This window comes from Oculina patagonica, chromosome 2, assembly GCF_052425735.1.
Source record: "Oculina patagonica isolate OP01 chromosome 2, crgOcupat, whole genome shotgun sequence".
Classification (NCBI taxonomy): Eukaryota; Metazoa; Cnidaria; class Anthozoa; order Scleractinia; family Oculinidae; genus Oculina; species Oculina patagonica.
The window spans coordinates 30,053,974-30,081,257 of record NC_135759.1 but is presented as its reverse complement, the minus strand read 5'-3'; the positions used below and the strand labels follow the sequence as shown (position 1 = coordinate 30,081,257).

Genomic DNA, 27,284 nt, shown 5'->3' with positions numbered 1-27,284 from the left:
AGTTTTGGAGGAGTTATTCTGAAGGTGCTCGCGTCGGGTTAACTCCTAGCTAGCTGGAGAAAGGTAAGGTGTGGTCTCGCATTCTAAAGCATTACTGTTGCTTAGATAAGATAGAATTGTGGAAATTAATGTTGGAAATTTAATCCTATTGTAAAGTTCCATGCAATTTCAGTTCACATCAAGGCAAGTGTAAGGTTTTGCCACTCCGCTTTAATAAGGAATTCATTTGTTCACAAGATATGAACATCTCTACCGATCGCTGACTTGCGGTGTTGCATAGAGAAGGTTGAATTGTGGAAATCAATGTTGGCAAGTAAATTCTATTGCACAATTTCACACAATTTTGGTTCACATCTCAGCCGGGCTAGTGTAAAAAATTCATTTGTTCACAAGGTAGGAACATCTCTACCGGTCGCTGACTTGCACGCCTGGTTCAAACTTAAATGTGCATAAGTTAGGATGGGTTGATCACGCCTGATGGTGAAGCTTTGAGCAAACAGCTCAAAAGTCATGATTCTTCGACTCCATTTGTTAAGTACTGAACAGTTACCGTTAGAAACATTTTGCACTCTAGATTAAGGTATCTCTGAAAAAAAAAAACGTTTTTACACGATATTGTTAACTCAATACGAAAGAGCTGTTTATAGCGCTTGTACAGTTTACTAGTAGTAATTTATGCCAACCACACATTAAGTTGCCTAAAAAATATTGAGGAGTTTGTTACCAGCGCTAGTTTGCATCATACCCACGAGATAAACCAATTTATTTTGGGGCGAATAGGAAATTTGAAGTATAGAAGGCTAGCGTAAGGATTTGCCACTTAAGGAATTCATTTGTTCACAAAGTAGGAACATATTTACCGATCGACTTTCAGCAACATTGTGGTTAATCGCATCAGTTATCTTGTTAAATTTAACATTAGTCAGGATGGAGTGATCAGTGACGCTTAAAAACATGATCATCGGCCGGAGCTCTGAGCAAACAGTTCAATTGGCATGATTTTTTACTCCTTTTGTAAAGTACTGAATAGTTACCGCTAGAAACATCTTCCGTATTAAATTAAGGTATCTCTGAAATATCGTTGAAATACGCGATATTGATAACTTAATTCCCAATACAAAAGAGCTGTTTATAGTGCTTGTATAGTTTACCAGTAGTAAAAGGACGTTTATGCCAACCACGCACTAAAGTTTCTTCAACAATAATGCGGAGTTTGTTTTTTAGCGCCGATAATATAAACTCATACCCATGAGGTAAACCCATGTATTGTGGGGCGAACAGGAGGTCGGAACTGAAGAAAAATTGCTTGCGTGTATATGCGTCAGTTAATGTCATGCTTGCGAGAGCGCAAAATAGAGGCGGGGATATTTTCAGTAATTTTCATGTAAATGTTCGGTTGTACGTGCAACAAATCACATTTTCTCTCTTAATAAAAATTCATGATCGACACAGCTGTACTAAGAATGAAGTGACAACACTCAACAACATGTAGATGTAAACTGAATTCAACTTCAGACATTCTGTAGAACTTAAAATTAGTTTATCTGACCAGCCACGCAAGTTTCAAAGTAATTCATGCGATTCCGTTGCAATAAAGAAACAAATACCGAGTCGTGACTGTTCAAAATATCTTCCTTTTAGTCGAGTATCTAAGTGCTAGATAGCACGATGAAATCAAAACATTTAATCGATATTGAGGGTAACTGTTCAACATATAAAACTGTTCTTGCCTCATCGTTATTTGTCAATCAAAATGTGATATTATTCTAGACGCGTGGCAAACAAATATGCTTTCGAGAAGGGATTGCATGTCCGTAAAAGCTCTTTGAAGCCACTTCCTTTTTACCTTTGTTTTTTGGCGTTTAAGTTGCCTATATGTATGGATGTTTAGTTGAATGAAACGTATCACCTCGTTTTGAAATCGGGAAATTCCGAGTTAGTGTAGCAGGACCAATTTCACTCGTTTCCTGTTTAACATAGCCACGCAATGCGTGCAAGAGATATAAGGCGTCTAGATAATTAGACCTCTTTCTCCGATAACCTTCATTTCTTGTTATATTACGTACTATTAACACAGCTAACCATTAAATAACTATGACTCTGTAATAGAGCCGAAATGTTGTGTTAATATCAGTTTTCTTGTAAATAAACCAAAACTCAGTTTTTGCAATGATATCATTTCTCGGCCATGCCGTTTTAATTTTGTATTCGAAATTGTCAGATGGCTCTGCATTACGGTACAATAAATGATGTTTATTGCGAAATAATTTCAAAACAATCTTTGGAAAATAATAAAAAGCAAAAAGGAAAAAAAGGAATAAAACAATTGACAAAGGACGAGGTAGGGGACTCGACCACACAGCCTTTCGGCCAGCTCTCGATAAGCTGACATGGTGCTGACGCACTGAGTTGAATGAATAAGTTCTGTGTACAAAGTCGTGGCCAACTTTCGCCGAAGTTGTTGAGGCAATTCTTATTTTTTTCATTTATGGTCGTATTGAACTGAATGAAGTGAACTGAAGTGTGGAAAGTTTAACATGATTTGTCCTGGCAAATCTTTTTTTTGTCAGTTCAGTGCAGTTTTCGATTCTTGTTTCATAATTAATTTTCCGAGTTCAGTGGCTCAAAGCCACTTTGATCTTTGTGTGATTTGTCATAAGATGTCTTTAAATTTGCATGAGAAAACCTAACACACTGCAACATTTTTTCTTACTTTTTCGTATAAGCTAATTTTAGTTTATTTTTTTGAATTATTTTGACTCTAAAGGAATTAAAATTTCGGAAATGCAAACCACCGGTGAAACTCAAATAGCGCTCTACTCATTCCTCCTTGTTATTTCTTCTCCGAGCTTGTACTCGTGACATAATTTCTCTATGTGCTTGGTTGGCCAACAATGAAGAAAACTTTTATTTTTTTTCACCTAATCCCACGGCCAAAAAAAAAAAATAAATACTTAAAACCTTTCAAAATAAAAAAATCCCTCTAGACAATTGTCCTTTCTAATGTGAAAACGGCCATACCACAATATGGCAATGCTTCATCAATATTATCGTTTGTCTGATCTGTAGGTTTTTCAGGGAGAATAAACATCTTAGTGAAACAACATGGAGATTTCGTACTCGTGGTTCATCGTTTGCAGCGTTGCGTTGTTCCATCTTTCGGTTCCAGTGGTCAATTCCAGGGGAGTTCCTGACATGCAGCTTGGAATCAAAGAAGAGACAGTCTTCAACGATGATGAGATGGCAAATGAAGTAAGCATATTATAATTACTAGATAAAAAGTCATTAAGGAAGGAAAGAAAGTTGGACATTCAGGTCTGGTGTGTAATGTTGGCTTTTTGTGTGCTTAGTATGCTTTAAAAAGATACCGTAAAATTCCGGCTATAAGCCCTGGGCTTATACAACTTTGTAAGGGTTTTTGGGTGGGCTTATAAGTGGAGGGGCTTATATCCGGGAGGGCTTATAAGCGGAATAAAAAAATCGTTCCGAAACGGGCCACGGGGGTTGATCGAATACGTTTTAAGTTAAAAACGCATAATAAAGTAACATTTGCCCTGCTCAGTACTGTCATCCAGCAGAGGGGGATTTATATCCGGGGGGGAGGGCTTATAATCGGATGAATTTTTTTGTTTCCAGGTGATGGGCCTATAACCGGGGGGAGGGGGCTTATAAGCGGAGGGGCTTATAACCGGAATTTTACGGTATTACAACATCGAGAATCATTTAATAAGTTGAACAATGCTCCGGGCCAGAGCGTGCGTATAACATGTTGTTGTTGTTAATCTCGTATTTTTTTTTGCAGGAGGTGATTGAGGCTGACTTATCTCCCAATGATGAAGATGCAGTTCCTTATCGGCGCGGGCTTGCCCCAGGCTACTACAAGCAGGAGTGCAACGCACACAAACCTTGTCCCTCCGGTTAGTTGAATTATTGTTTGTACGCATGCATTTTCTTTTATTGCTGATTCATGCATAATATTTGAAGGAAGTAACAACGGCTATTTAATTGAATGCATCGAAATGTATAACTGTGCTTAGAATATATACACGTATCAGAAGATGATGAACTGATATTAATAGCTTATAATTAGTCATATCTACTGAGTGAAAAATGAATTGAATGGAAGCTAATAGTTAACTATTACCTATTATTTTCCTAACTAATTTTAGGAACGATAAATTGATCAGCAGAGCTGTTGGGTTCGTGAAATTTGGATCTTAACCGCCGACCGGCTAGCTCAGTTGGTAGAGGGCCGGACTGTTGTGCGGCAGGTCTCGTGTTGGACTCCCAGACCGGACCAACAGCAAAAAAAAAAAAAAAAAACATAAAAAAAAATAAATAGATATTATATCTCCTCCAAAAAGAAAAAAACCGATATCCCCTCCCCCCATCTTCAGTGTTATATGGTCAGCAGGGGACGTTAAAAAACCCACAACCTTATCGCAAAGAGTAGGGCACAGAGTTCCCGGTGTCGTGGTCTGGCCTTGTTTCACGGATTAATGCTTCTCATAGGGTTAACGTCATTGCACCTTTCCTCCTTGGACAGAATTGTCCGAAAAAAATTACTATGATTATGAATACGGGGATACAAATACCTCCGGAAGAGCTTTTTTGTCTCATGTACGTTGCTTAAGGTATTTAAGACTCCGTTTGTGGTAGGATATATAGACACGTAAATTCACAGGTCCGGTGCTAACTTATTCTATGCGAGTCGTTATATTTGGTTGTTTTAAAGAGCGCAAAAATAAGGGTTTTATGGGAATTCAAATGAAAAATCCTAGGATCTCGAAAAAAACATACAAGAACTCTGCGAGATAGCTAAATCAACGAGCATTTGGTTTTGTATTTCACAGGGAAGTACTGTCATTTCTTCCTCTGCGTTAAATGCCTCGGTGAGAATGTCCCATGTAATGACAAAGGTCAATGCTGCAGAGGTCAGTGTACGTATGGACGTTGCAAGAGAAGTTCCGTTCCGGGAGAACCTGGAACATTTTGCAACCGTAAGCGGGATTGCAGGGGTGATAGCTGTTGTGTGAGGTACGTGCCAATGGCTTCTTGGTTCTTTTCAAATCAGCACTGTACTATTCGGATTCTAGTAAACCACCGAAGCCCAAATAAGGGCTGGCCAATCACGTCAAACGTTAATAACGCAAGTGCACAGCCAATTAGTTACACGCATTTTCATTCACTTAATCATTTTTGGCTGTTGACACCCCCCACCAAAAAACAAACTATAATAAACCGTCATTAATTTATAATAGGTACAAACACGCTGACTTAATGGTGGGTAATCATGCCGCATGCGTGATCAGGGCTGACAAGGTCTTGTCCAACCAGGAAATCGTCAATGTAAAAATGATTTTAAATCGTGCTATTTGATGTTTTTAAAACCCGGCATTTCAAGCTTGGATTTAAGAAGGCGCAAAGCAGTTTTCAATACTTTCTAGCTTTTTGGGTCCAAATTTTCCCAAAAAAAAAAAAAAAAAACAAAAATTTCCAAAAAAACAAAAACCCCCAAACCCCCCCCAAATTAAGCTTTGAGTGCCTCTAATTTAAAATTTTAAAAACGAGTCCGGTGACACCCATTTTTTTATTATTTAATAATGATCAGCATGTTAAGGTACAACCAGTTTTTGCAAAGATTCTTTTTGGAGCCGTTTCAGCCACCTTAAATTATCGAAAATTTTAATGTGCTGGAACTGTTGTGAGCCTCCTTAACTGTGAAGGAAATTTGCGTATGTTGTTACCAATATATTCTTAAAGGAGGAATCAAAAGTGAGCATTTACTTATTTGTTTTTTTTTTCCTTTCAGGGATACAGCTGTGAACCTCCACAAATCCATTTGTAAGCCTCCCTTGGGAGAGAACATGGTTTGTGGTCCAATAAACTTTTTTAAAAATGTCTACGTGGGAGACGAGGTTTGCGGACCATGTAAGCCGGGGCTTGTTTGCAAGCAAGTTGGGTAAGTCGGACTATAATTATTTTTCTAAAACAGATATCACATGCACTGGGGAGCACGGATGGCGCAGCGGTGAGAGCGCTCGCCTTCCCCCAATGTGGCCCGGGTTCGATTCCGGCCCGGTGCCATATTTGGGTTTAGTAACAGTTTGTTGTTGGTTCTCGCCTTGCTCCGAGGGTTTTTCTCCCCGTTCGCCGGTTTTCCTCCCTCCTGAAAACCAACATTTCTAAATTCCAATTCGACCTGGATAGACACCCACATGAAAATCAACTAGAGCTGATGTGGCTTCCTCTTAATATATATTTTTTCTAAATCTTGGGAAGGAAGATATACAAAAAAGACTCTAGAACTCTCCAGTTGGGAAACAGCCAGCCGTGCAAACGTGACTCCCCTGTTGGCCTGATTAATATATGTAGGTTATTTATCATAAGTAACTTAATCAAAATGGAAGAAGATTTTATTGCAAATACGTTAATCCGACTCACTTTATCATTCTCAATGGAAATGGTTTCCATATAACAAGCTTGCAAGCCAGACAAAACTGCCTTATCTCGGAACACTACTATTCAATAATAGCTTTATTACGCAGTCTTAGCTCTTTGCGTCGAGTCCATCTCATTCCTATCGCTTCAATTTCTTATTCTTGTTTATCTTGTTTTAACCTTTCTTTATTTTTATTTTTTACATTTGCAGGATATTCGGCGTTCACGAAATTTGCGTACGTGCCTAAAAGGTTGTTCTGGAGCTTTGCTTTTAAAACCTAACGCTCATAGTTTAAATTTAAAATTCTTCAGTAATTTGTTTGTAACGGTAACAAAGAGGCAAAAATTGCACGGTCAAGAAGTTGATAATTTGTGACAAAATTTCTCTCATGTTTTTGGAAAGGAACCAGATTAGTTATCGTTTATTAAAATTGCCCAAAATAAAGTTTGGGAAAAACTTTTTTTGTAAAACATTCTTTCTTTATTTTAATTTAAATCCTGCGGAATTTACCAAACATAAAACCCAATATTTCACAAAAATTTTTTCTTTCTCAATGTCGGATCAACTTTTTGCCGTGAAAAATGGTAATTCAAGGAAGTATAAGAAAAAATAATTATATTTGTAATTGATTTTGATGCATTATAAACAATAAAGAAGCAACAAAAGAGTTATGTGTACTGATAGGGTCAATAACTAAAATATTACTCAACCAATCAGAGTGCCTTATTGCCGGCCCCGGTTAAAGTTTTAACAGCTGTTTTACAGTTATAAAGACGTGTAATAAATCTCTTATTAAAAAAGCTTGCTTGGGGCCATTCTAGGAGAATATCGGTTGTTCCTCGCGCTTCGCGCTCAAAATCCCTTTCTCCTTCCCCTTTGAACGCCGGCCACGCAGGCTATGTCAAGACCTGGGACCTATATTCTCCCAGTACGGTCCTCGTGCTTGGTTCAGTAGCTCCCCTGCGCTCTTTCGTTTCGATTCCCTACTCAGGCTCCGCGCGCTTACTTTTCACCTCTTCCCATTTCCCAGCCCATCGTAGGAGAGAGGTTCAGTAAGATATGTCTGTCAGGCGCCGGAAACATTGGCATGCCAAAAATTGTCAAATAATTTAGAGTTTATCGTTTCCTTTTTACATAGATACGGTTTGATTTCTCCTTCGGCTGTCGGAACACAATCCTTTTCAGACAATAATCAAAACAAAACGTTCCAGCCCAGATAACTTGGTTGTCATTTTAGGAGCTGAGCCCCACTAGTTGACCAAGAGTTCAGTGGTGTACATTGTAACCGTGAAGGAAACGGCAATGGAGAAGAACTCTCAATGGGTGTAGAGGTTGGACCTCTGGCTGAAAATCTCAACACCCACCGATAAAATGTTACTATTTGAACCGTCAATACAACTATAGTAACTCCCACAGCTAGCAGCCTCCGACATTTTTACGGAGTATTGACAACAATCCACGCTTAACAATCAACCCAGGCCTGCTCCGAAAAACACTATATCCGCGTTTTTTCTTGCTGACGGCAGAGGTGCAAGGGTACATTACATTTTGAATGACTGATGGTTTATTCGCCTTCCGCTTTATCTTCACATTAAATGAAGGCTCTTGTCACTGATTGGAGGATGTTTTATGCGAAATTTTGGCGTTTTTCGTATCAAACAGTTGGTTTGTGGATTGACGCGTGACGGTTTGTGATTTAACTTGATATAGTATTTTTCCCACAAATTAGAGACCAAAGTTATCGCTGAAATAGCATTTGCTGCCCATCTCAAAGTCCTGGCAACAACCAACTGTGTTATGGTATTACTTTATTATTTAACGAAGAATGTGGTTGTCAACAACGTTTTTCTCTCGGCAACGAACATAGTTTTCCTTTTGAAAAGTAAAACTGTTTTCCTGCCGATAAATTGTCTTTTTTTAGCAGTTTTTTATCAATAGCTCGCTTCACACACTAATTGTTCAGTCGATCAGTTATTGATAACTTTATGTCATCGTCAACTCAGCTTTTTACAGCTAACTTTCTCAGTCTGTTGAGATCTCATGAATTTGTTTTATCACTCCTCAGTCTTCCTCTTCCTTTAGACAAATGAAATGGAGGCCTTTTGTTCTACAACAAAGAAGAAAAGAAAGTTTGATTACAGTATAAGATATGTATAAAATAACTATTGAAAATGGCTAATGCCGAATGCACCATTGTCAATAGGAAAACTGTTTATCCAAATGCTGTTTTTGCTTATAAGATGCCACTGAAGTACAAAATTGTTTTAATTTGTTATTGTTAACGCTCTTACAAAAATAAAACTAAAAAAGAATAATTTGTTTATCCACATTACATGGTGATTTGCCCTTGTACAGTGTGGAAAAACGAAAAAATACCAATTTGTAAACATTTAACTAAGAAACAAAATATTTTTCCTCATCATATCCACACACACGACGCTGTCGACATTGCCGATCCCAGCAGTGTACAGGGCGCGTGTTACCCCATTTCATTTGTCTATATGAACCTAGAATGGTCTATCTCGATCGCCACCGGCAAGTTTCCCTGTAGTAGCTCAGTGGTTAGAGCCCTCTACCGGTGTGGGGAAGGTCATAGATTTGACTTCCCCGTCGGGATCGTCGATTTTTTTTGTCACATGCCTGACATCCATGCTAATGACAACAAATCTGCAGGTCTGACCTCAGTGACAAATCTGTGTTAGTACACGTTTTAGTTCACATGCTTCATTAATGCTGGAGTTATCTTTGTCGTAATACCGTTAAAACCTGATGTTAAATATCTTCCTTGGAGAGTATGACGCTTTCTAAAAAGATTTTTTGCCAAAAATAAATAACACAACAAAGCAAGTAGACAAAGAAAAAAACAAAAACAAACTTACCCAACGTTCTTACACTGGAGCCCGACTTTACATGGCCCACAATCGGGTTCCACCATACCACCTTCATAAACGTGATGAAATAAATTGATTGGGCCGCACGACTCAAACTCGTTTAGCATTGGCTTGCACACAGATGTGTGTGGATTGACGGAAATTTCCCGAACACAACACGATTCCTTGCCGAGGCAGTCCGAAGTCCTATCGCAGTACGTACCAGGCTCACCTTGCTCTACTCCCTTGGTACAGTGGCCGTATTGACAGACGTATCCCTCGCAGCAGGTTCCTTTAATTTTGAAAACATATGGGCTCAATAAACAAGACTACAAGGCTTATCATACTACGTGAAAAGTAAACTTTGCGAGACACCAACACGACTAGAACCGATACAGCAGGATTGCAACCGTGGACAGCAATCCTGCTGTATTAGTTCTAGTCGTGTTGATGTCTCTCAAAGTCTACTTATCACGTAGTTTGATTAGCCTTGCAGTCTTGTTTGTTATTTCATTTCTTTTGGCTGATCAGACCTATGAATATCAGCATTATCGTTTGGGGTCCCTTCCTGTTTTAGTCTTATGGGCCTCAATAGGCTGTTATAACATCATTAAAATTACCATAAGGGACTGCTTTGATACTGGGTATGGTGCAAAAAAAAAAAAAAGAAATTCAAATTTGAAATTCGCCTATCGAAAGATCGATTGATCGAACAAACGAATCAATAAAGGAACTAGCCGACCGACCGAACGACCAACAAACAAACAATTTGAACACCAGGCGAAAACCAGTTGCTAGACGAGATTACTGGTTCTTCTAACCGCTGCAATTTAACAATGATGGTTTTTTAAGAGCGGGAAGGGAAAATTTTGATGCCAGGTCAGTATTTCTGAAAACATATCAATTTTCTATTGAGTGCAAATAGAGCCAAGATAAAGATTACTAAGATTGCGATTGAGTCTCTTCTTACCAATGTAATGACAAGACGCTCCAGCATGCAAGCACGCCCTACATGTATGAACGTCACAAAATCTCCCGGCTGGACAGTCTTTGTTGACATTACATTCCTCCGTCCCTGCCTCGACCAATGCGCGGTATTGCCATGGAGACATATGCATGTTGGAAATGAATTGCTATTGTAGGAAAAGAGAAGAAAAGTCTTTATCCGTCAGTGCTTTTCATTTAATTTGTTATACTCTATGTGTACTCATGTATTAATGGCTTTGGACTGTATTTTCAGTTATGAATTACTGTTAGTAAGAGCGCCAGAAGTGGACGCTAAGGAACATTTGCCCAGAGAGCGCGATATAGGCAATGGAATTCAAGGAAAAACTTATGAAGGTTGTTTGCTAAGTATTTGTTTGGGATCAAACCTTTACTTAAGAGTTTCTGGATATGACGAGGACATCGGGCGACTTCTACAACGGACTATTTCCTCTTCGAGTCGGTACCAGCTTTAACGTTTGTAGTTTAATAGGGTTTGGACTGTTCCGGCTGATATGAATGATGACAACAATTTTAAGACTTAACGTTTGAGCTCTGGCCCAAGTCTGTCTACCATACACTTTATAGCAACCTAGATATATTTATCTCATAATTATATTCGGAAGATTATTTATGATCATTTAAAGACGGCGTACGAAGCTAGAATGAGCAATAAGTTTTGGTGTCTTACCCGTTTATTTCCTGATGTATCCATAATCTCTTGTTCTGTTGGAATTGTTATATTTTTCGTTCCACCGTAAGCTGAAACCGTAAAGAAGAGTTCTATAGATAAAACAACAAGCCTTATTTTCAAAAACATTTTAAGCCATTCTCGTAACCAAAGCAAATCTCCTTTATATCTGAGTCTAACATGTTAATAATTTATTGCTTGAAAAATATAGCACTCGAACCAGTTGGCAGCAGTGAAGATCAAGTCACGTCTGATTTGAATTACTTGTACAGGCTCTGCCAATTTCTCAAAAATAAATGCATGATGGAAAGGGAAAGATATCTTTGACCCTTGAGTTAAATTTTGGATTTGTAGGCTACCAGCTTTCAACCACAGCTTGGATACAGTCAACTCTCTCTTAACGGACACCTCTGTAAGACGGACACCTGCTGTTGGTCCCATTCCTGCCGTTTTTCAGTCATTTTACTCTAACTTAACTCCCTATAAGACGGACACCTCTCTAAGACGGACACCTCTGTAAGACGGACACCTGCTGTTGGTCCCAACCCTGCCGTTTTTCAGTCATCTTACTGTAACTTAACTCCCTATAAGACGGACACCTCTCTAAGACGGACAGTTGGAGCCGGTCTCGACGGTGTCCGTCTTAGAGAGAGTTGACTGTACTGTCGAATCCAACAGCAGAGTGTCAACCGTGGAGACCAAAATAAAGGGAAGAATGAAATGAAATAAAAGGTATTATTCGGTTTTTCCATCTCTTGCACTAGTCTAAGAGATTATATTCTGTCTCCCTATAGGGGCTATCAAAGATGTTCCTCTATGTAGAGTCATAGGGTCTATTTGTCGGCATATTGAGTATTTTGTGTGATAATTTTACAGAATTACATTGAAATCGAGAAAAAACTCATAATAAGAGTTCTTAAGATATAAAAAAGCGCTGGAGAATTAATAATGAAACAAAAGCAGTGAATATGGGGTCACTAATTTATAATCTACTAGAGTTTTGATTCAATTCAATTATGAGGCACCAACGTATTCTTTTCGCTTTCATTGGCCGAAATGGGTCATGTGACAAAGGCTTGCAAAGCAAATGTTGTTATAACAACAGGAAAGTAAGTCTTAATTTATTCAAATGTTTCAGTATTTTCCCTTCAAAAATAATGTGAATAAAAATGTATTGCGAATTTGTATACGTAATTGGACTACATGCTGTCCAATTTGGAAGTAATTTGATGAAAAAAAATTCCGAGGGCAGCCAAAATTGGACGAGGCCGTAGGCCGAGTCCAATTTGGCTGTCAGAGGAATTTTTTGAATCTAATTATTTCCAAATTGGACAAGCATGTAGTCCGGTTACATATTAATTATATAGCTTTTAGTCAGTCAATCCAGCGTAAACAATAAACTTTTTTATATGTCCAGAACGGGAAAAACATTCAACAATAGTAGGCATAACACAGCACATGCAACTCACTCAAAGCATTGTATCACAAATAAAACTTAAACAAAACAGTGCAACAGTTTATTCACCTGAGTTTGCGAAGCTTGCTACAAAGTGAGTGAAAACACTGCATCAATCAATGAAAGTCGTAAACAAAGTGTCCGAAGAGCTTTACAACTTCTTGAATCTGACATACTCCTTTCCACTATTTCGTTCATATCTCATGGCCGTCTTTTCTTTTCGAATTTCAGCATAAACGACAAAGAATTGCATCTAGCTCGTGGCGATGAATATCTGACAGATTTCTTGCTTCGCTTCGCTGCACTTACGTTCACCCAAGTTTTGTACTATTAGAGGCGTTTTGCTCTTAGTTTTTGCTTTTTAGTGTAGCTAGCTCCTCTTCTGACAACGTAGAAAATTTCTCTTTGTTGTTACTATTGCTGAAAAGCTCAAAAGGAATGGAAAAACGTAGCAAACTTGCCTTAAAAATTCCGCCATTGTCGACTAACAATGCGACAAGTTTCCCGGGCTGACGCTATGCTTAATGCTAATTGGCTGATATCCGTCACATGTCGTTTTTCCTTCGATTTTATTGGCTGAGACAAAACTGTCCAATTTTTCTTAAATTGGACAGTTTGTGCATTTTACCTGAAAGTCCTAATTGAAACTATCCAAACTTAATCCCAAATTGGACAGTTCTCAGAAATTAAGGAAAAATAGCTGCGCTGACAATATAGGATTTACTGACAGCTATATAATTATGCAAGAAATTTGGTATGTACTAATGTGTAGTATATCCATTTGCCTGCGTTTCGAATTTTGAAGTTAATCCAGTTCACCGAAAATTCGTATGAGAATATCACAGTGGCCCGAAAGCTCGCCGAAAGTGTGCCAATTACTTTTCAGGCCACAACATCATGCTATATACTCTCTTTGCGCTGTGTGACGCTCTCTCGAAAAGTTCGTAAACGATCGTCCTGGTAGAACCTCAGAGTTGCGTCCCAGCTTCCACCATGTATAATCCTTCCCATCATCCTCGGCAACTTACATATATAAACAATATTTTTTATAAGAGGTGATTGGGGACTAGTCGGCTGGAAGGACTAGAAGGACAAGCTGGGTACATTCTGCACTTGCAAGGTTCTTGAAATAATGGATCCTTAGCAATCCTACTACCAGATTATGTCACAAAAATATAATATCTTAAGGACTCGTCAGAAAAAACTTCCTCCTTCTCAATAATAATTAGAAAATAAATATTCGCAAAACTGTATTTAAATGTCTATAAACGGAACTATTTTAACGCTTTTAACATCTCAGGGTTGTGGATCGATGTCTCTTAATTATATTTTCTTGTCTTTTCAGAGAAGGACTTGTTCCTTATGATGTTTCCATTGTTTTAAACTGCCGGTACCAGTTTACGCAAAGCATTCAACGAAACACTCGTTTAAATTTCAGGAAGAAAATAAATACAAGACTACATTAATACTTGGAATATAAAGTCGTTATCGTGGCTTTTTCCTTGAGGAAATGGGAATTTGGAGTTTGTGAAGCCAACTTGTGGATGACAAGATCATTTCCGGACGCTCAAAGCGAACACTTGATTTTAGTGAAAGCTATTAATAATGAAACAGTCAATGAAATAATAATTCAGGCTACATAAACACTCTGTAACTTGGCCGATTCTCGAGGGTCTAGAAGCGAGAATTAGGACTTAAAAGAGTCCTTTTTGGGACAAAATGAACTTAAAATCAAATTGGTGGTTTATAATAGGCACCATACTAAGTCAAGCGTGGCTGCCATCGGTAACTTCCAAGAAAAGTATTTCCCTAAAACAACGACTGAAAAAAGACATCCGGTCAGCCGACAATGTAAGGATTAAAAAGGTAAGATTAAGAACGGCGCATCTTAAATAAAATTTTGCAATCTAAGAGGTTAGCTTTACGGGACGATTCAGCCGAAATTATATCTTGTTTTGATTTGCTAGGATTACCATGTGTAGGCTACTTCGTAACGAGTTGAACCAAATTAGCGACCGGGACCAGTAATTATTTAAAAAAGCCACCTAGAAGGTGTCGTTAAAATCATAACTAAAAAGGCTAAGTGGGCAATAAAAGCGCACCAAGGTTAGTGTCTAAAAATGCAGTTTATAAAAGGAAAAAAGGAATAGAATTTATAGAAATTGGCAAATATCACTCCATGTCAAGATCATAAAACATAAAGAGGTCTCCGTTTCGAAGAAGACTAATAATTTTGAGTGCTATTTGGTCTTTGGTTTTGCAAAACAGACATTGTATATATTTATCCGTATTCAAAGTCATAACAATAAAAAGTAATAATGTATTTACAAATTACAACGATTTGGAGATGTGCGGCCATTCAAAACTTTCAGCTGTAAATTGCAAATAAACGTCTCGAAGCAGAAACTGAAGCAATAATTGTTGCGTTCATTTAAACTGACGCCGATTGGGTCATATTTTGCTATTACTGAAATATCAACGTAGAGGGCGATCGTCAGTACATTGTTTTACGAATAGGTAGAATGGTTAGTTTATGTTTTGATGTAAAAGAGAAATTTAATAGACGGTATGAACGGTTTGTGTACATAATAGCAAAGAGGAACTAAACTGCGTTTCCTATTCCAGTAACAATTCATTTGATTGTAGAGTTGTTCCACCTGCCCTATATAAACATTTTGTTCTCTTATCAACAAAAACGTTTGACTTAATCTGTTCTAAAAAAATAGCTCTTTCATCTTTTCAACATTGTCGATTGGATTCACATCTTTCCACACAGGATATGATGCCATTTCCACAAATGGACCCCGACATGGCACCACTTGCCAATGCCGGAGCAGCAAGAGCACAACCACGCATGCTCGCGCCAGGATATTACTCTCAAGAATGTAATGCACACAAGCCTTGTGACCAAGGTGAGCTGGGCTATATTTCCTGTTTGACGAGTTGAAATGTCAAATTTTGTTTTCAGTCGGATTAATTGTTCCCTCTAAGGGACGGACCATTATTTTTTTGGAGGGGGGGGGGGGGGGGATGAAAAATATTGAAAAAAATTGTTTGCAGGGCCTGGAAAGACAAAATAAATTGTTTGCAAACACGATATGTATAACAAAAAATAGTAAGAATTTCGAAAAAAAATGTTTGCAGAGGTGCATAAACTAAAAAAAAAAAATTGCAGAGGAAAATTTTTCATCCCCCCCCTCCAAGAAAATAATGGTCCGTCCCTCAGAGGTAATCATTCTTAAGGGCATAAAGCTAAGCAAGTGTGGAGGAACTAGTCAATTCCAAAATTTCTTGTAATTTGCACAAATGAAGGATCCATGCCAGCATTTCTGTTCGTTGACAGAGACCAACTGTCATTTAAATCTCCCAGACATAAGGAACGAGAGAGGAAAATTCAACTTTTGAAGCAAAAATAGGAGTCAGCTGAAATTTGTAGCAAAGATTGATTGGTCTTATTTACACTCCGCGCAATTCAAGGAGCAATTGAAAACGAAATCGCTCAAAACGCAACGAACGTGCGTCTTTAAAAATTATAATCTGACTTGGCAACTAGAGGGAAACGGTGAACTGAAGCTCAATGCTTATTCTTATTATTCAGGAAGGTACTGCCACATGTTTCTGTGCGTTCACTGTCTAAAGGAAAATGTCGCCTGCACACAGAATGGTCAGTGCTGCCACGGTCAGTGTACTTACGGTCGATGCAAGAAAGATGCTTCCCCAGGGGCGCCTGGAACATTTTGTGATCGACACGATGATTGCAAAGATCCTCCTGGAACATGCTGTGTCAGGTTTGTTTAAGACCAGTTTTTGTTCCCTTAGTCTCCGAGAGGTTTGTGATCGATTCAAACGAACGAACGAACGAACAAAAAAAAAAACAAATTAACAAATAAACGAACCGAACAAACGAACAAACAGAAACAGACACAAAATTGCTAATAAAAACACAATTATCAAACAAACAAACAAACAAACTAAAAAAGCTACTACAAGTTTATGACAGTCTGTTTCAAAATGTATTGGCCCGATTTATACTAGAGACGGATGATCCGTCTGGACGAACTTGCATTTTAATTAGGCGAGCATTTTTTAGTTCGTGCGATAATTCGTCTGTGTATAAATATGGGCAAACAGACGGATTATCGGTCCAGACCGACTATCTTCATAATTCGTCTGCCAAGACGAACGAACTAAAAAATGCTCGCCTAATTAAAATGCAAGTTCGTCCAGACGGATCATCCGTCTCTAGTAAAAATCGGGCCATTGATATTAACACTGTTTTTAACACCACATATTGTTTTGCTCTACGAGATAAGCGAAATTCTAAAAAAATAAGACGAAACTGTTGAAAATATACGAACATGTGAGTGCTCTGTTTTCTTCGTCTGGTGACCATCTTAAATATTTTAATAAGACGAGTTTAAGGAATTCCAGTTTTGAAAGAGGGCCTCTGGAATATCTTGATTGTTTTCTTACTTCATTTTAGAGAATCGGCTATCAATCCACATATCTCGGTTTGCAAGCCTCCTCTCGAAGAGAACATGGTTTGTGGTCCAATCAACTTCTTTAAGAATGTGTACATCGGTGCTCAGGTTCAACAAGCATGTGGACCATGCAAAAAAGGGCTTATTTGTAAGCAAGTTGGGTGAGTCTCTTCAAACAAAATTTTATAATAATTATGGCTGGGGTCACTGTGTTGTATTCTTGGACAAAACACTTTACTCCCCTAGTGCTTCTTTTCACCTGTTCACCCAGGGGTATTTATGGGTACCGGCGAATTTACTGCTGGGGGTAGCCCTGCGATGGACTTCCAGGGAAAGTAGAAATACCCCTAGTCGCTTCATGCTACGGAAACCGGATAAGCTCCGGCCTGATGGGCCACTAGGCTCAGACTATGCAGACTTTACCTATTGTTACGCAAAAGACTAAATCGCGCAAAATATCGTTTGATACTTACCCGACTAGGCCGCAGGCCGAGTTGGTTAAAATCAAACCATAATTACAATTTTTTAATAATAAAAGGGAATGCTCCACATCTCCGTCGTAGTGGCTGCAAGTCTACTTGACTTATTTAAGAGGAGGGGGGGGGGGGGGGGGGGGGGGGGGGGTTGGAAATTTAATTTCTATTGATGTACTTGATTTTATTTCTGTTTGTTGGTACCGGCCGAGAGTACACTTTACATGTTTACACACGCTTGCTTGTCTGCATTCCTCACCAGCTTTTGTTATTGGTGTGAGTTTCACTGTTTGTTGTCTGTTTTGTTTCAGAATATTTGGAGTACATGAGATTTGTGTAAAAGAGGATGACAAGAAATAATCTGAAGTTTTAATGGCTTTAAAATTTGTGAAACTATTTTGAATCATGGCAGCTTTCAGAAGTACAATCTAACTACCAACTGGTCCGTATCGTTCATGCATGACCTGAAAGCAAATATTCACCTATAAGATCTTGTACTATTTTGCGGTACGTTACATTAGAAACGGCCTTCTTTCAAAACAACATTTTTTCAACACCTGATAATTGCAAATATATGTGAAGAGTAAATTTAATTGAATAACGAGCTTCTCAAGCACCACGTTTAGGGTAATCTAATTGCTTTACATAAACCCCCTATAGAGATTTGTGGGAGCATATGATACTGCAATCTGAGTTATCAGCATTCTTACTCATAATCTTGGCTAGAATTTATTGTGTCATGGTTTCCAGATCTGGCAGAATTGAAAATTACTTTAGTAAAAATCATGTAACTTATTAAATGAGTACATTATTCATCCACGTAAACCAGCAGACATTACATATTATTTTAATTATGTGTAAAAAAAGTGCACATAGCACACAGTTGATTGAAGAATAGTTTTTATAACAGCATCTCGCTAGCAAGCTTTGCTTTTGATTTATATAATAATTCTTTATCCCATTACTGTAAGATTTGTCCTAATCCGATCAGTTCTTTTAAATAACGTTACTAGAAAATAAAGTCACCTTTCCTATATTGATGTTGTCCTTTTGTGCATCTGCTGTTTTAATCGAACTGCAGTATTTCTGAAATTGCGGCTGAAATCTGCCGTAAGGTCATGATAAAGACTAGTCCAGTCCCTCAATTCTCTCTTCCGCACGCCTTTTATAGGGTTGAACCCAGACGCGAGAAGAGAGAGTCCAGAAAAACTTGCATGCGCATGTTCAGAACGAACCAATCAGAAAAGAGGAGTGTGGCGTTACTTGCTTGTGACGCGCGCGCTAGGTTAAAAATGCTCGCTTAAATGACGAATTCAACTACGCGACCAAGCGCGCAAATTGCATCCAAAACCAACTCAATAAACAGCTGCAAAATACTAGGAATTGTTGATGGACAGCGATTTGTTCCTTGGCCGTTCAGCTTTTAATAAACACTGACTGGAAAGCGAGGCTTTTTTTTTAAAGTTATTCCGGTGTTCCTGCTTTAGTATACGTTCGCATAGTTGAACTCGTCATCTTTGCGCGCGCGTTTTCAAACGTGCTGCCAAATATTGTTTTTCTACCGAGTTTGGGGAAAAAACTGGCGCATGCGCATGCAAGTTATCCTCGACTCTCTCTTCGCCACCCTGTAAAGGTCGCGAAGAATAGAGAGTTCAGGGACTGGACTAGATAGAGACTCAAGCGTTGCAATTAAAGGAACAGATTTCCGTACTAAACTCCAAACAAGTGATTTTGCTGTTTCCCAATCACATAGAATTTGATTGTAAGAGTGATAGTACTAGGGCTAACTTGTTTTCTTCTTTCCCCATGTCAGTTTTCTTCCTAAAGTATCGCAAAGAAAGAGAGCAACCTTTTAGTGCAACTATAAACAAGAAGTACTGAAAACATTACTAAAAGAAACTTTTCATTTCTTTTTTCTTTCTCTGTGGATGTACTCTTTGCATTTTTAGCTCACGAAGTCCCGTTTCGGCATGAAATGACATTTCGTTTAGCATGCTTCTCTGTGGACGAAAGGCTCTTTTAATTAAAGGAAAACTTTGGGTTAAATATCCGTAAATTCGAATAACCGTTGTATTTGTAGAAAAAGACTGCAATTCGAACAGCATTATTCACGAAGTTCAACGAAACATTTGGACTGGATTTTTTTTTTCACTATTGAGCAAACTTGAGACCTTGTTTTTAGAGCTTTATGCCACCAATCAGGAAAGTTGGAAAACCGTTTATTACGTTTATTAATACGGTTCTTATCACTGGAATATTAAGCTTGACTTGCCAAAAAGGACCTTAAGCAAACTACGACGACAACGTGAACTACAATATCACAAATAAAAGGTTTAATGAGCAGAACAATAAATCTGCACGTGCGTTTTGAATCTTGGTTTTATCTTGATCGTTCTCTGTAAAACAAAAACGTTAAATGACTAAATTCTGCGTATTTTAGAGAACGTGAACAACGACGGCTAAAGTTCCATATTTCTATTTGGGGATAAACGTTCTCTTTACATATTCAGCTGGAACTAGTTTACACTGAATACATTTGGATAAGGGACTGGTCAATAAGTATCGGGAGGGGGGGGGGGGGGAGGGCGGAGCAATTGGAAAAGTGATGGCTCGAAAATTTGTGACCCACCCATTCCGTCTGGCTCAAAACTGACTAACCCACCCCTGACAGGGGGTTGAAAATTACATGACCCACTCCCTTTGCTAAAAAAAATCAAGGGACCTATCATTTCTTTATCATCTGTTAGAGGTTGGAGATGTGAAATTCCCTACATAGATATTTTCCCTGAGGGACACTGCAGTTCCATGTACGTCTTTTTCCATTTCTTAACACACCAAAGAAGGATGAATTTTTCACTTCTCATACTAGCCTTTTGTAAGTTTTCCACATATTTGTGTGTTAAGTCCATGGGGAAATCTAGACACAAGCATATGCAAAAAACTGAATCAGTATATGATATTAATTCATAATCAATTATTGAAGAGTTCATATTTTTATACAGAAATTAATAACATAAAATACAACCACTGTCCATCACTCATATTTGCAAATTGTTTGAGAAAAGAGTTTACTGGTATTAAAAGGCCTAAAGCCCAGCGTGAATCTATGCAGGTTGAAGAGAGTCAGGTAAAACTGATGATATAATTACAAGCCATCTAGGGGATCAGGGGGCATGCTCCCCCGGGAAATTTTTATATTTGGGCTTTTTGAAATCGCTAGAAATTTATTTTAAACTGCTTACATGGAGAAATTTATCAATTTTATATACTGATGAATACAACTTTTCTTGGAACTATAACAGTTAAAAGTTAGTGAATAAATAAGATGACCCACCCCCTACGTGTAGATCAAAACTACATAACCCACCCCTTTTCGAGGGCTCAAAAACTGATGACCCACCCCCTTTCTGCTCCGGCCCACCCCCCCCCCCCCCTGTACTTATTGACCAGTCCCTAATCGCGAGATTTTCGAGTAAATACAAGTTCACTTTTCATCAGGCGTTGTCCTCGGCGTCGCCGTCGTCACTGCTGCGTCAAGTCTGCTGTTAATGAGACAATTAAAAAATAAATAAAACCCTTTCTTCTTATGCAGTGTTCAGACACTATATAATTTATTGAATTCGTTCTAGTCTCTTCATTTAATCTTTATGTTCAACTAATGATGGATGTAATACTTGACGCCATAAAAAGTTCAAATGATTTAATGACGTAGCATCCGGGGAATTTCTAAATTTTTTGTTTTTATGCGAATAACAAAGAACTTTGGCCAAACACATCACAAAAATAGCAGATACCCAGAAAACCCAGTTTGAATTAAGAACAACAGAATGTACCGATGCAAATCGATATCATACGATATTTTAAACTTGGAAACCTTGCATAGGCCAAAGCAAACAAATGACACTTGACATAAAATGGAAAACCACTCTATACATTATTCTAAATTAATCAAACTGTACGGATTTTTCACAAGCTACAAGGCAATGTTCTAGCCCTTTAAGTATCTATTACTCCATTTAACTGAAGTGTACCTACATACATTGACAACACTTTGTTACAAATTAATTTATGTTCATAAAAAAGTTAAATGCAGATTTGCATCTCAAGATTACAACGCACAACACAAGGAAATGTTTATTGTCAAGCAATTGTAGATTCGCTGCTCGTATGAAAAGATTTTATTTATTCCAAGGTTTGCTTTATCAGTCTTCATTCCAGCAGGTTCAGCTTATTGTCTTTGTCGCGCAGACGGTTCGTTTCTTAGCTCTTTTTCACTTCCCTGGGGGAGCTGCTTCTGGGAGACAAACTTGATGAACGCCGAATATGCTGTGAAATCCAAAACGGTTAATAATAAAGATTAGCGAAAATACTGAACAAAGACGTTTCGGTGTCATCCTGGCACCATTTTAAAGATTAAAATACGTGTGCGATAGAAAATTATTAAATAATTTATTTATAAAGCTATAAAGCTGTTTAAAGAAATATTAAGACTTTTCGATCTCATTGCTAAATTATGCTGCTATGCTCGATAAGGACACTGGCGTTCCTTCAAGATGTTAGTTATTTCGTTAATAACAAAATAGACGGTGTATTGCCTTACCCTACTTGCTTGCAAGTCAATCCTTGTTTGCATGGGCCACAGGCCGGTTGCACAGTACCACCAATGTACAATGTTCGGTACTGATTGTACGGGCCACATGTCTGATGCTCGTCTAGAGCGGGCTTACAAATCGAGATGGCGGGATTAATGGCGGCCTCACGGACACAACAGAGATCTTGGTCTTTACAGTCACCTTGCCTGTCACAGAAGGCTCCTGTAATAAATCACAAAAATACAAAATCAGTTGGTGTGTATAGCGAACTCAAATTATACTTGTTATATAATATTTTAAATACCTGTTATGTGGTGCGAATGTGATTAGGTGGTATGTAGTAAAAAAAAAAAAATGATGTATGGCTTATGCAAAACAAAAATGGGAGACGCTGTATCGAACCAATGCAACACTTAAGCCAATGTTATTATTTGTCCAAAATGCCTGGTAAGCCATCTTATTAAGCGTATTTCTACAAATCGCCTCATCAGAGACTTTGTTTTACCTGCTTGTCCTGCGCTAGCCCCAGTCTTGCAGCGACCGTAGATGCACTCCGATGAAGGACAGCACTGACCATTTTGTGTGCAGGCCACATTTTCTTTCAAACAGTCCACACACAAAAACATGTGACAGTACTTTACTGGGTCTTTACATTGCTTGTGAGCATTGCATTCTTGAGAGTAGTATCCTGGTGATATCATCTGCAAACCAAAGATAAATGTTCACGTCATTTATTGCAACGGCTCTACTCAGTTTAACTTTTCTCTTTAAAATAGTAAAATGATTGGATGCCCTTTTCACGTTTTACTGATAGTAAACTGAGGGATAAAGCACGTTTTGTTTGAAAACTGGAACATCACTATTAACGAACAGCACAAGAAGTAACAATATAAACTAAGTGTTATGCTATCTCATCTGAAAAATAATCAAATCCTTGACATAAGCGAAAATTTATAGTATTCTTATGCCATAACCACGAACAATGTTCCATGCTCTTCCAGAGTCCAGTTAAAAAAGATAACGCTTTCCATTGGAAAACGTAAAGTTTTGTTACTGGATGATAGCAATTTATCCAAAGGATAGCCTTAAACAACCTTTAAATAACTTGGCCGAGAAGCTTTGCACCCGGATTACCCACATTGCCTTTAGGTCAAAGAATTTGATGGCTTTCACTTGTTAGGCAGGCGATGAAATGACCTTGAAATAAATCAAATATCGAAAGAAAACTAATCTCAAATGGCGATTAAAAAAAATTTAGCGGGAAAACCATTTCCTTATTTTGGGATTTGACACTTTAAATGTTGATATATCCAATAAAAATAAACCAAATCAAATTACAGGTCAAGATTCAAAATGGCGGCTTAAGTTAAAAACAAAACGAATAAAGTCAAGGCAAAAATAAATTCAGTTATAATTCCAACACAAGCCAACAAAAAACATTGGCGCAACAACGAGGAAAAGAAACTTTCTACAATATTATAACTGTGAAATTTGGTTTCTACTGACCTTTTTAACTATAATGTTCTTGTCGTCATCGGCCGGTGTCCGTCTTTGAAGTTTACTGGCCGTTGCACAGGCAAAATATAAACAAAACAACCACAGAAATGGATGCAGCCTTAGCAATCTCAAATTTTCCGCCATAGTGCTTATGAATTAAATGTTCATGTCCCAGGATATTAGTAATTCCTTTCCCTGTTATTTTTCGCTCAAAAACGCGATCGTTTTCTTGTGAGGGTTTTCCTTGGCTTGACAAAAGCATAAGTTATTAATGACTGTGATTAGATAATAAAATAAATGGCGCTTCGAAAACTTATTCAACGCCAATGAACAAAGAATGGAGCACCTGAAAATTACCCGTTCGGTTTCCGAAGAATTCTTGTGAGCCACTTGTGAATTATTTGCGACTGATCGATCGTGGATATGTTCAAACTGTTTGACTTAAATATACTTATTTAAATTTTGTTCATTCTTAGCTCAACAAAGCACTCAATACATTTTCCGCAATCGCACTCTATAGTCACTCTATTATCCGTATTTCATTGAAATCTAGGTTGGCGGAACGGCTTTGGCCTATAGCTAGCAGCAGTGCGCTTGTTTCAGTTGGCTTTCCCCTGTTGTAGTTTCCCACTGAACGACAGAAAGGGGCCGATCCTAGTTACCTTGGACTACTTGATGAACGAGCATTTACTTCTACGCAAATAGCAAAAGATATTTTTTTTAAACGATCGCTCACGTGACCCTCTCTTCGTAAACATAAAAACAACCCAATTAAGAGAAATATTGTTTTCATAAACAAACAGAACGAAAAGAAATTTAGCGTGCAAATTTTCAGGCTTTTAGCTCAAAAGGGTGTTATTAATAGCCTTTTGAATTTAGAAGAATGTAAACTCTAAGAAAAAGTCTCGCCATCTTCCTTATCCTTACAAATCCTTGCTAATTTTCAAATTTTCAAACTGCCTTTCTTACAGTTAGTTAATTAAATTGTTAGTTATGGTTACTTTTTGCACGCCCCTCCACAGGTAGTCCAAGCTTAGTATGTGAGTGTTGTTATCACATTATGAAATAACGACAGCTAATATAAGAGTACTTGAGTTTGGTACGGTTGGATAGCATCTTGTAGCTAACAATTAGTCATGCTTCGTTGCAAGAGATTGTATGGAAAATATTCCTGTCGCATATAAACGTACGAAATTAGGACACGCAACCTGTCGCCTGAAATAAAACATTTCTCTGTCTTTCTGGCATGTCACAGTAGCCTCAAAAGTGGAGCAGCGAACGAAAGTAAACCCTAGAAAGCTAAGTTAAGACAGAAGGCTAGAATTATGTTTGTATGTTATTGTAAGTACTGTATGTAGCGCGTTGTATTAGTAGGGTAAAGAATAAAAGTAATTGTAATGTAATGTAATATAATGTATTGTAAAGAATGTAAAGAATGTAGAAAAAAGAATGTAAGTAATGGTACGTTAGAGCGGTTTTCACTTGAGTATCGAAAGTAAATTGCGTTTGCTTTGGTTTTGAATTACTACTCTCAGTGATTGGCTTTAAAATCTCGCGCCACTTTCTCAGCCAATCAGAACTAAAACCAAAACCAATCGTGACTCGCTCGCGCACGTTTTCCCGCGCTTCGTGCCGGTTACATGTATTTGCTTCGAGTTTTGATTGGTTCACTGGATTGTCCGTGTCTTTTGTGATTGGCCGAAGTAATTACATTGGTTTTGGTTTTACGACACTCGATTGAAAACTGCTCTAAGTAATGTAACTGTCACGTAAGTAATGTAAGTAGTGTAAAGAATGTAAGTAATTTTAATGTAATGCAATGTAAAGAATGTATTTAATTGTACGTTAAGTCACGTAGGTATTGTAATTAATTGTTTTGTAAGTAGGCTCTCCTTTTTAAGCGATGGCGTGACATCGCTTATATGCCATCGAACGATCGGTTCGTTTTGTCTGTTTGGCCCGATCGAACAGAAAATCAAGTTTAACTTAACAAGAAATCGCCGCGTAAACACAAAAGCAAAATACTTCCGTGCAGTTAGAATGGAACACTACAATGTATAAACGAAAGAGACTAATTATATATGATGGGGTCTATTAGATTTAGTTGACAGAAATTTCTAATTCTTATAATACAAAGGGACACTGTGAGCAAGAGACCGTTTGACCTTTCTCGCAGCTTCAAAGCTTGCTCGCGCGTATCGTATGTCGTTTATCCGTGATATCACACTACAGTATAACGCAATATTTGTTGAGACAACATAGGGAAATCTAAAAAAAAGTATAAAAATATAAAATAAAATATTACTTTTGTTCAATTGGGAAAATCTACGAAGAAAATGTGTTATTTGCATCCTTGGTCTGTGAATTCATAACAGCTATACAATCACTAACAAGCTTCTTATGTTTAAAAAATGTAAGCTGCAGTTGGATAACAGTTTTTTCACACACAAGGTGTCAGCTACTTTTCCTCAAAATTATGTAAGACCCCTTGTGAAACGCCATCGCTTCTGCATGCATCGCGTGCCATTTATTTATGTGTTGTTATAATGAAATAAAAATGTGAACGTACGAAATTAGCAGTAAAGTTTTTCTTTAACTCGCCTAAGTTGTCTTCTTGGCATTGTTGAGTTATCGCGGTTTAGGCGTCCTATCTGCAGTTAAAGGACTTTTACCCAGCTTGTTAAAACTTTTAATGTTTTTATCTGACGATTCATTTTAAGGTTTTTAATCTATTCTAAAAATTTTAATGTTATCCATTTTTTTTTAGATTCTTAGTAATATGTTCAACAATAAGATGGGCGTCGGCGCTATACAAAATGTATTTATTTATTGTGTAAGGTGTACCCAAGTAGGCTTTTTTATTCATTAAATTCATCTTCAAAATAGAAAAAATATATTGATTAATTATAAGCTGTAATTTATACTCTTCCAGCAGCAAATGAAGTTGGCACGTCAAGTACAGACATAATCAATCTACCCATATTACTACAGTTAAAAACAGCTCTATTACAGTGCAACACGCCTTACCGTGACCACCCAACAAACTTTTTTACAAGTTTGCTCTTGTATTATTATTCAGTGTTGGAAGAACACGTTCAAATAGATACTTGTTACATCGTGTTTATCAACAAAATGCAAAGAAAACGTAAAATATTACAAGATGACACTTGTAAAAAAGTTTGTTGGGTGGCCACGGTAAGGCGCGTCGCACTGTAAGCCCACCACCCTCTTTTAAGCTAGCTTCTTTTCTAATAAGGCCCCCTCTGGCAGTTCAACTTTTTTAATTGGCCCGTCACCTTTCCAAAATGGTATATCATGACAATTTATGAACAAGAAAGCAAGGTAACTTTACGTTTTCAAAGTTATTCATCCAACTACGTTTATTTTTATAATAACTATCTTATGAAAATGTATTACTTATCAGCATTAAAACATTAAAAGAGTCCCTTTTATTTCTTTTACGTATATTCCAACTGATCTATGGATTGAAATTGTCTCCCTCTCTAAAGCCCCGGCAAACGTTCTTTAACAGAAATATGCCACCCGGCGGGTTTTATAAGGCTTATACGGTACGCCTACTCCAAGAAGCAAAGTACAGCTAGTGCATCTGTTCTAAGAGACGTCCTTAATCTACTGTTGCATTCAAAGCTACCCAAAGTGCTATGCTTTTATTGATTATAGTTCGAAAATACCTTTCTTTGCTGACTGGGATGGCTGAGCAAGATGAATAGCCAGGGGCAACAACAGCAGCTGAAAACCTTTCCTATTTCGCATTTTGAAGCAAACTTGTGCATGTTA

At 37.8% G+C, this 27,284-nt stretch overlaps 4 protein-coding genes across 6 annotated transcripts; 2 read left to right on the top strand and 2 right to left on the bottom strand.

Moving 5' to 3' along the window:
• LOC144644048 (dickkopf-related protein 3-like) lies at positions 1–6,866 on the top strand. Of its 2 annotated transcripts, none has more exons than XM_078503456.1 (6): positions 1–63; positions 3,070–3,252; positions 3,803–3,917; positions 4,854–5,037; positions 5,813–5,962; positions 6,653–6,866. In XM_078503456.1, exons 2-6 carry the CDS (start codon positions 3,106–3,108, stop codon positions 6,687–6,689), a joined length of 633 nt encoding a protein of 210 aa, XP_078359582.1. In that variant the 5' UTR covers positions 1–63; positions 3,070–3,105; the 3' UTR covers positions 6,690–6,866. The 2 variants fall into 2 exon arrangements, with proteins under 2 accessions (XP_078359582.1, XP_078359583.1); XM_078503457.1 differs by having other exon boundaries at positions 45–68.
• Positions 6,867–8,233: 1,367 nt separating this feature from the next.
• LOC144644049 (dickkopf-related protein 3-like) lies at positions 8,234–11,143 on the bottom strand. The gene is made up of 4 exons (XM_078503458.1): positions 10,988–11,143; positions 10,283–10,445; positions 9,322–9,604; positions 8,234–8,549 (listed from the first exon to the last, which is right to left on the bottom strand). Exons 1-4 carry the CDS (start codon positions 11,114–11,116, stop codon positions 8,504–8,506), a joined length of 621 nt encoding a protein of 206 aa, XP_078359584.1. The 5' UTR covers positions 11,117–11,143; the 3' UTR covers positions 8,234–8,503.
• Positions 11,144–14,077: 2,934 nt separating this feature from the next.
• On the top strand, positions 14,078–18,431 carry LOC144644047 (uncharacterized). The gene is made up of 5 exons (XM_078503455.1): positions 14,078–14,309; positions 15,220–15,355; positions 16,042–16,231; positions 16,927–17,085; positions 17,709–18,431. The coding sequence occupies exons 1-5, from the start codon at positions 14,163–14,165 to the stop codon at positions 17,755–17,757; spliced, it is 681 nt and encodes a 226-aa protein (XP_078359581.1). The 5' UTR covers positions 14,078–14,162; the 3' UTR covers positions 17,758–18,431.
• Positions 18,432–19,281: 850 nt separating this feature from the next.
• On the bottom strand, positions 19,282–24,177 carry LOC144644051 (uncharacterized). Of its 2 annotated transcripts, XM_078503460.1 has the most exons (5): positions 23,844–24,177; positions 23,496–23,734; positions 22,495–22,690; positions 21,998–22,211; positions 19,282–21,723 (listed from the first exon to the last, which is right to left on the bottom strand). In XM_078503460.1, the coding sequence occupies exons 2-5, from the start codon at positions 23,628–23,630 to the stop codon at positions 21,669–21,671; spliced, it is 600 nt and encodes a 199-aa protein (XP_078359586.1). In that variant the 5' UTR covers positions 23,631–23,734; positions 23,844–24,177; the 3' UTR covers positions 19,282–21,668. The 2 variants fall into 2 exon arrangements, with proteins under 2 accessions (XP_078359586.1, XP_078359585.1); XM_078503459.1 differs by having other exon boundaries at positions 23,496–24,177.
• Positions 24,178–27,284: the final 3,107 nt, after the last annotated feature.

What these genes read in the sequence shown, in the direction of transcription:
- LOC144644048 (XM_078503456.1), top strand. Translation starts at nt 3,106, where the DNA reads ATGGAGATTTCGTACTCGTGGTTCATCGTTTGCAGCGTTGCGTTGTTC. An exon ending in ACACAAACCTTGTCCCTCCG is followed by an intron (nt 3,918 to 4,853) that starts GTTAGTTGAATT and finishes TGTATTTCACAG; the next exon opens with GGAAGTACTGTCATTTCTTC. An exon ending in CTTGTTTGCAAGCAAGTTGG is followed by an intron (nt 5,963 to 6,652) that starts GTAAGTCGGACT and finishes TTACATTTGCAG; the next exon opens with GATATTCGGCGTTCACGAAA.
- LOC144644049 (XM_078503458.1), bottom strand. Translation starts at nt 11,116, where the DNA reads ATGTTTTTGAAAATAAGGCTTGTTGTTTTATCTATAGAACTCTTCTTT. An exon ending in ATACATCAGGAAATAAACGG is followed by an intron (nt 10,446 to 10,987) that starts GTAAGACACCAA and finishes TTCCTACAATAG; the next exon opens with CAATTCATTTCCAACATGCA. An exon ending in CTCCAGTGTAAGAACGTTGG is followed by an intron (nt 8,550 to 9,321) that starts GTAAGTTTGTTT and finishes TCTTTGTTGTAG; the next exon opens with AACAAAAGGCCTCCATTTCA.
- LOC144644047 (XM_078503455.1), top strand. Translation starts at nt 14,163, where the DNA reads ATGAACTTAAAATCAAATTGGTGGTTTATAATAGGCACCATACTAAGT. An exon ending in CCTGGAACATGCTGTGTCAG is followed by an intron (nt 16,232 to 16,926) that starts GTTTGTTTAAGA and finishes ACTTCATTTTAG; the next exon opens with AGAATCGGCTATCAATCCAC. An exon ending in CTTATTTGTAAGCAAGTTGG is followed by an intron (nt 17,086 to 17,708) that starts GTGAGTCTCTTC and finishes GTTTTGTTTCAG; the next exon opens with AATATTTGGAGTACATGAGA.
- LOC144644051 (XM_078503459.1), bottom strand. Translation starts at nt 23,630, where the DNA reads ATGGCGGAAAATTTGAGATTGCTAAGGCTGCATCCATTTCTGTGGTTG. An exon ending in AGAACATTATAGTTAAAAAG is followed by an intron (nt 22,691 to 23,495) that starts GTCAGTAGAAAC and finishes TTTGGTTTGCAG; the next exon opens with ATGATATCACCAGGATACTA. An exon ending in TTGACTTGCAAGCAAGTAGG is followed by an intron (nt 21,724 to 21,997) that starts GTAAGGCAATAC and finishes TGGATTTCACAG; the next exon opens with CATATTCGGCGTTCATCAAG.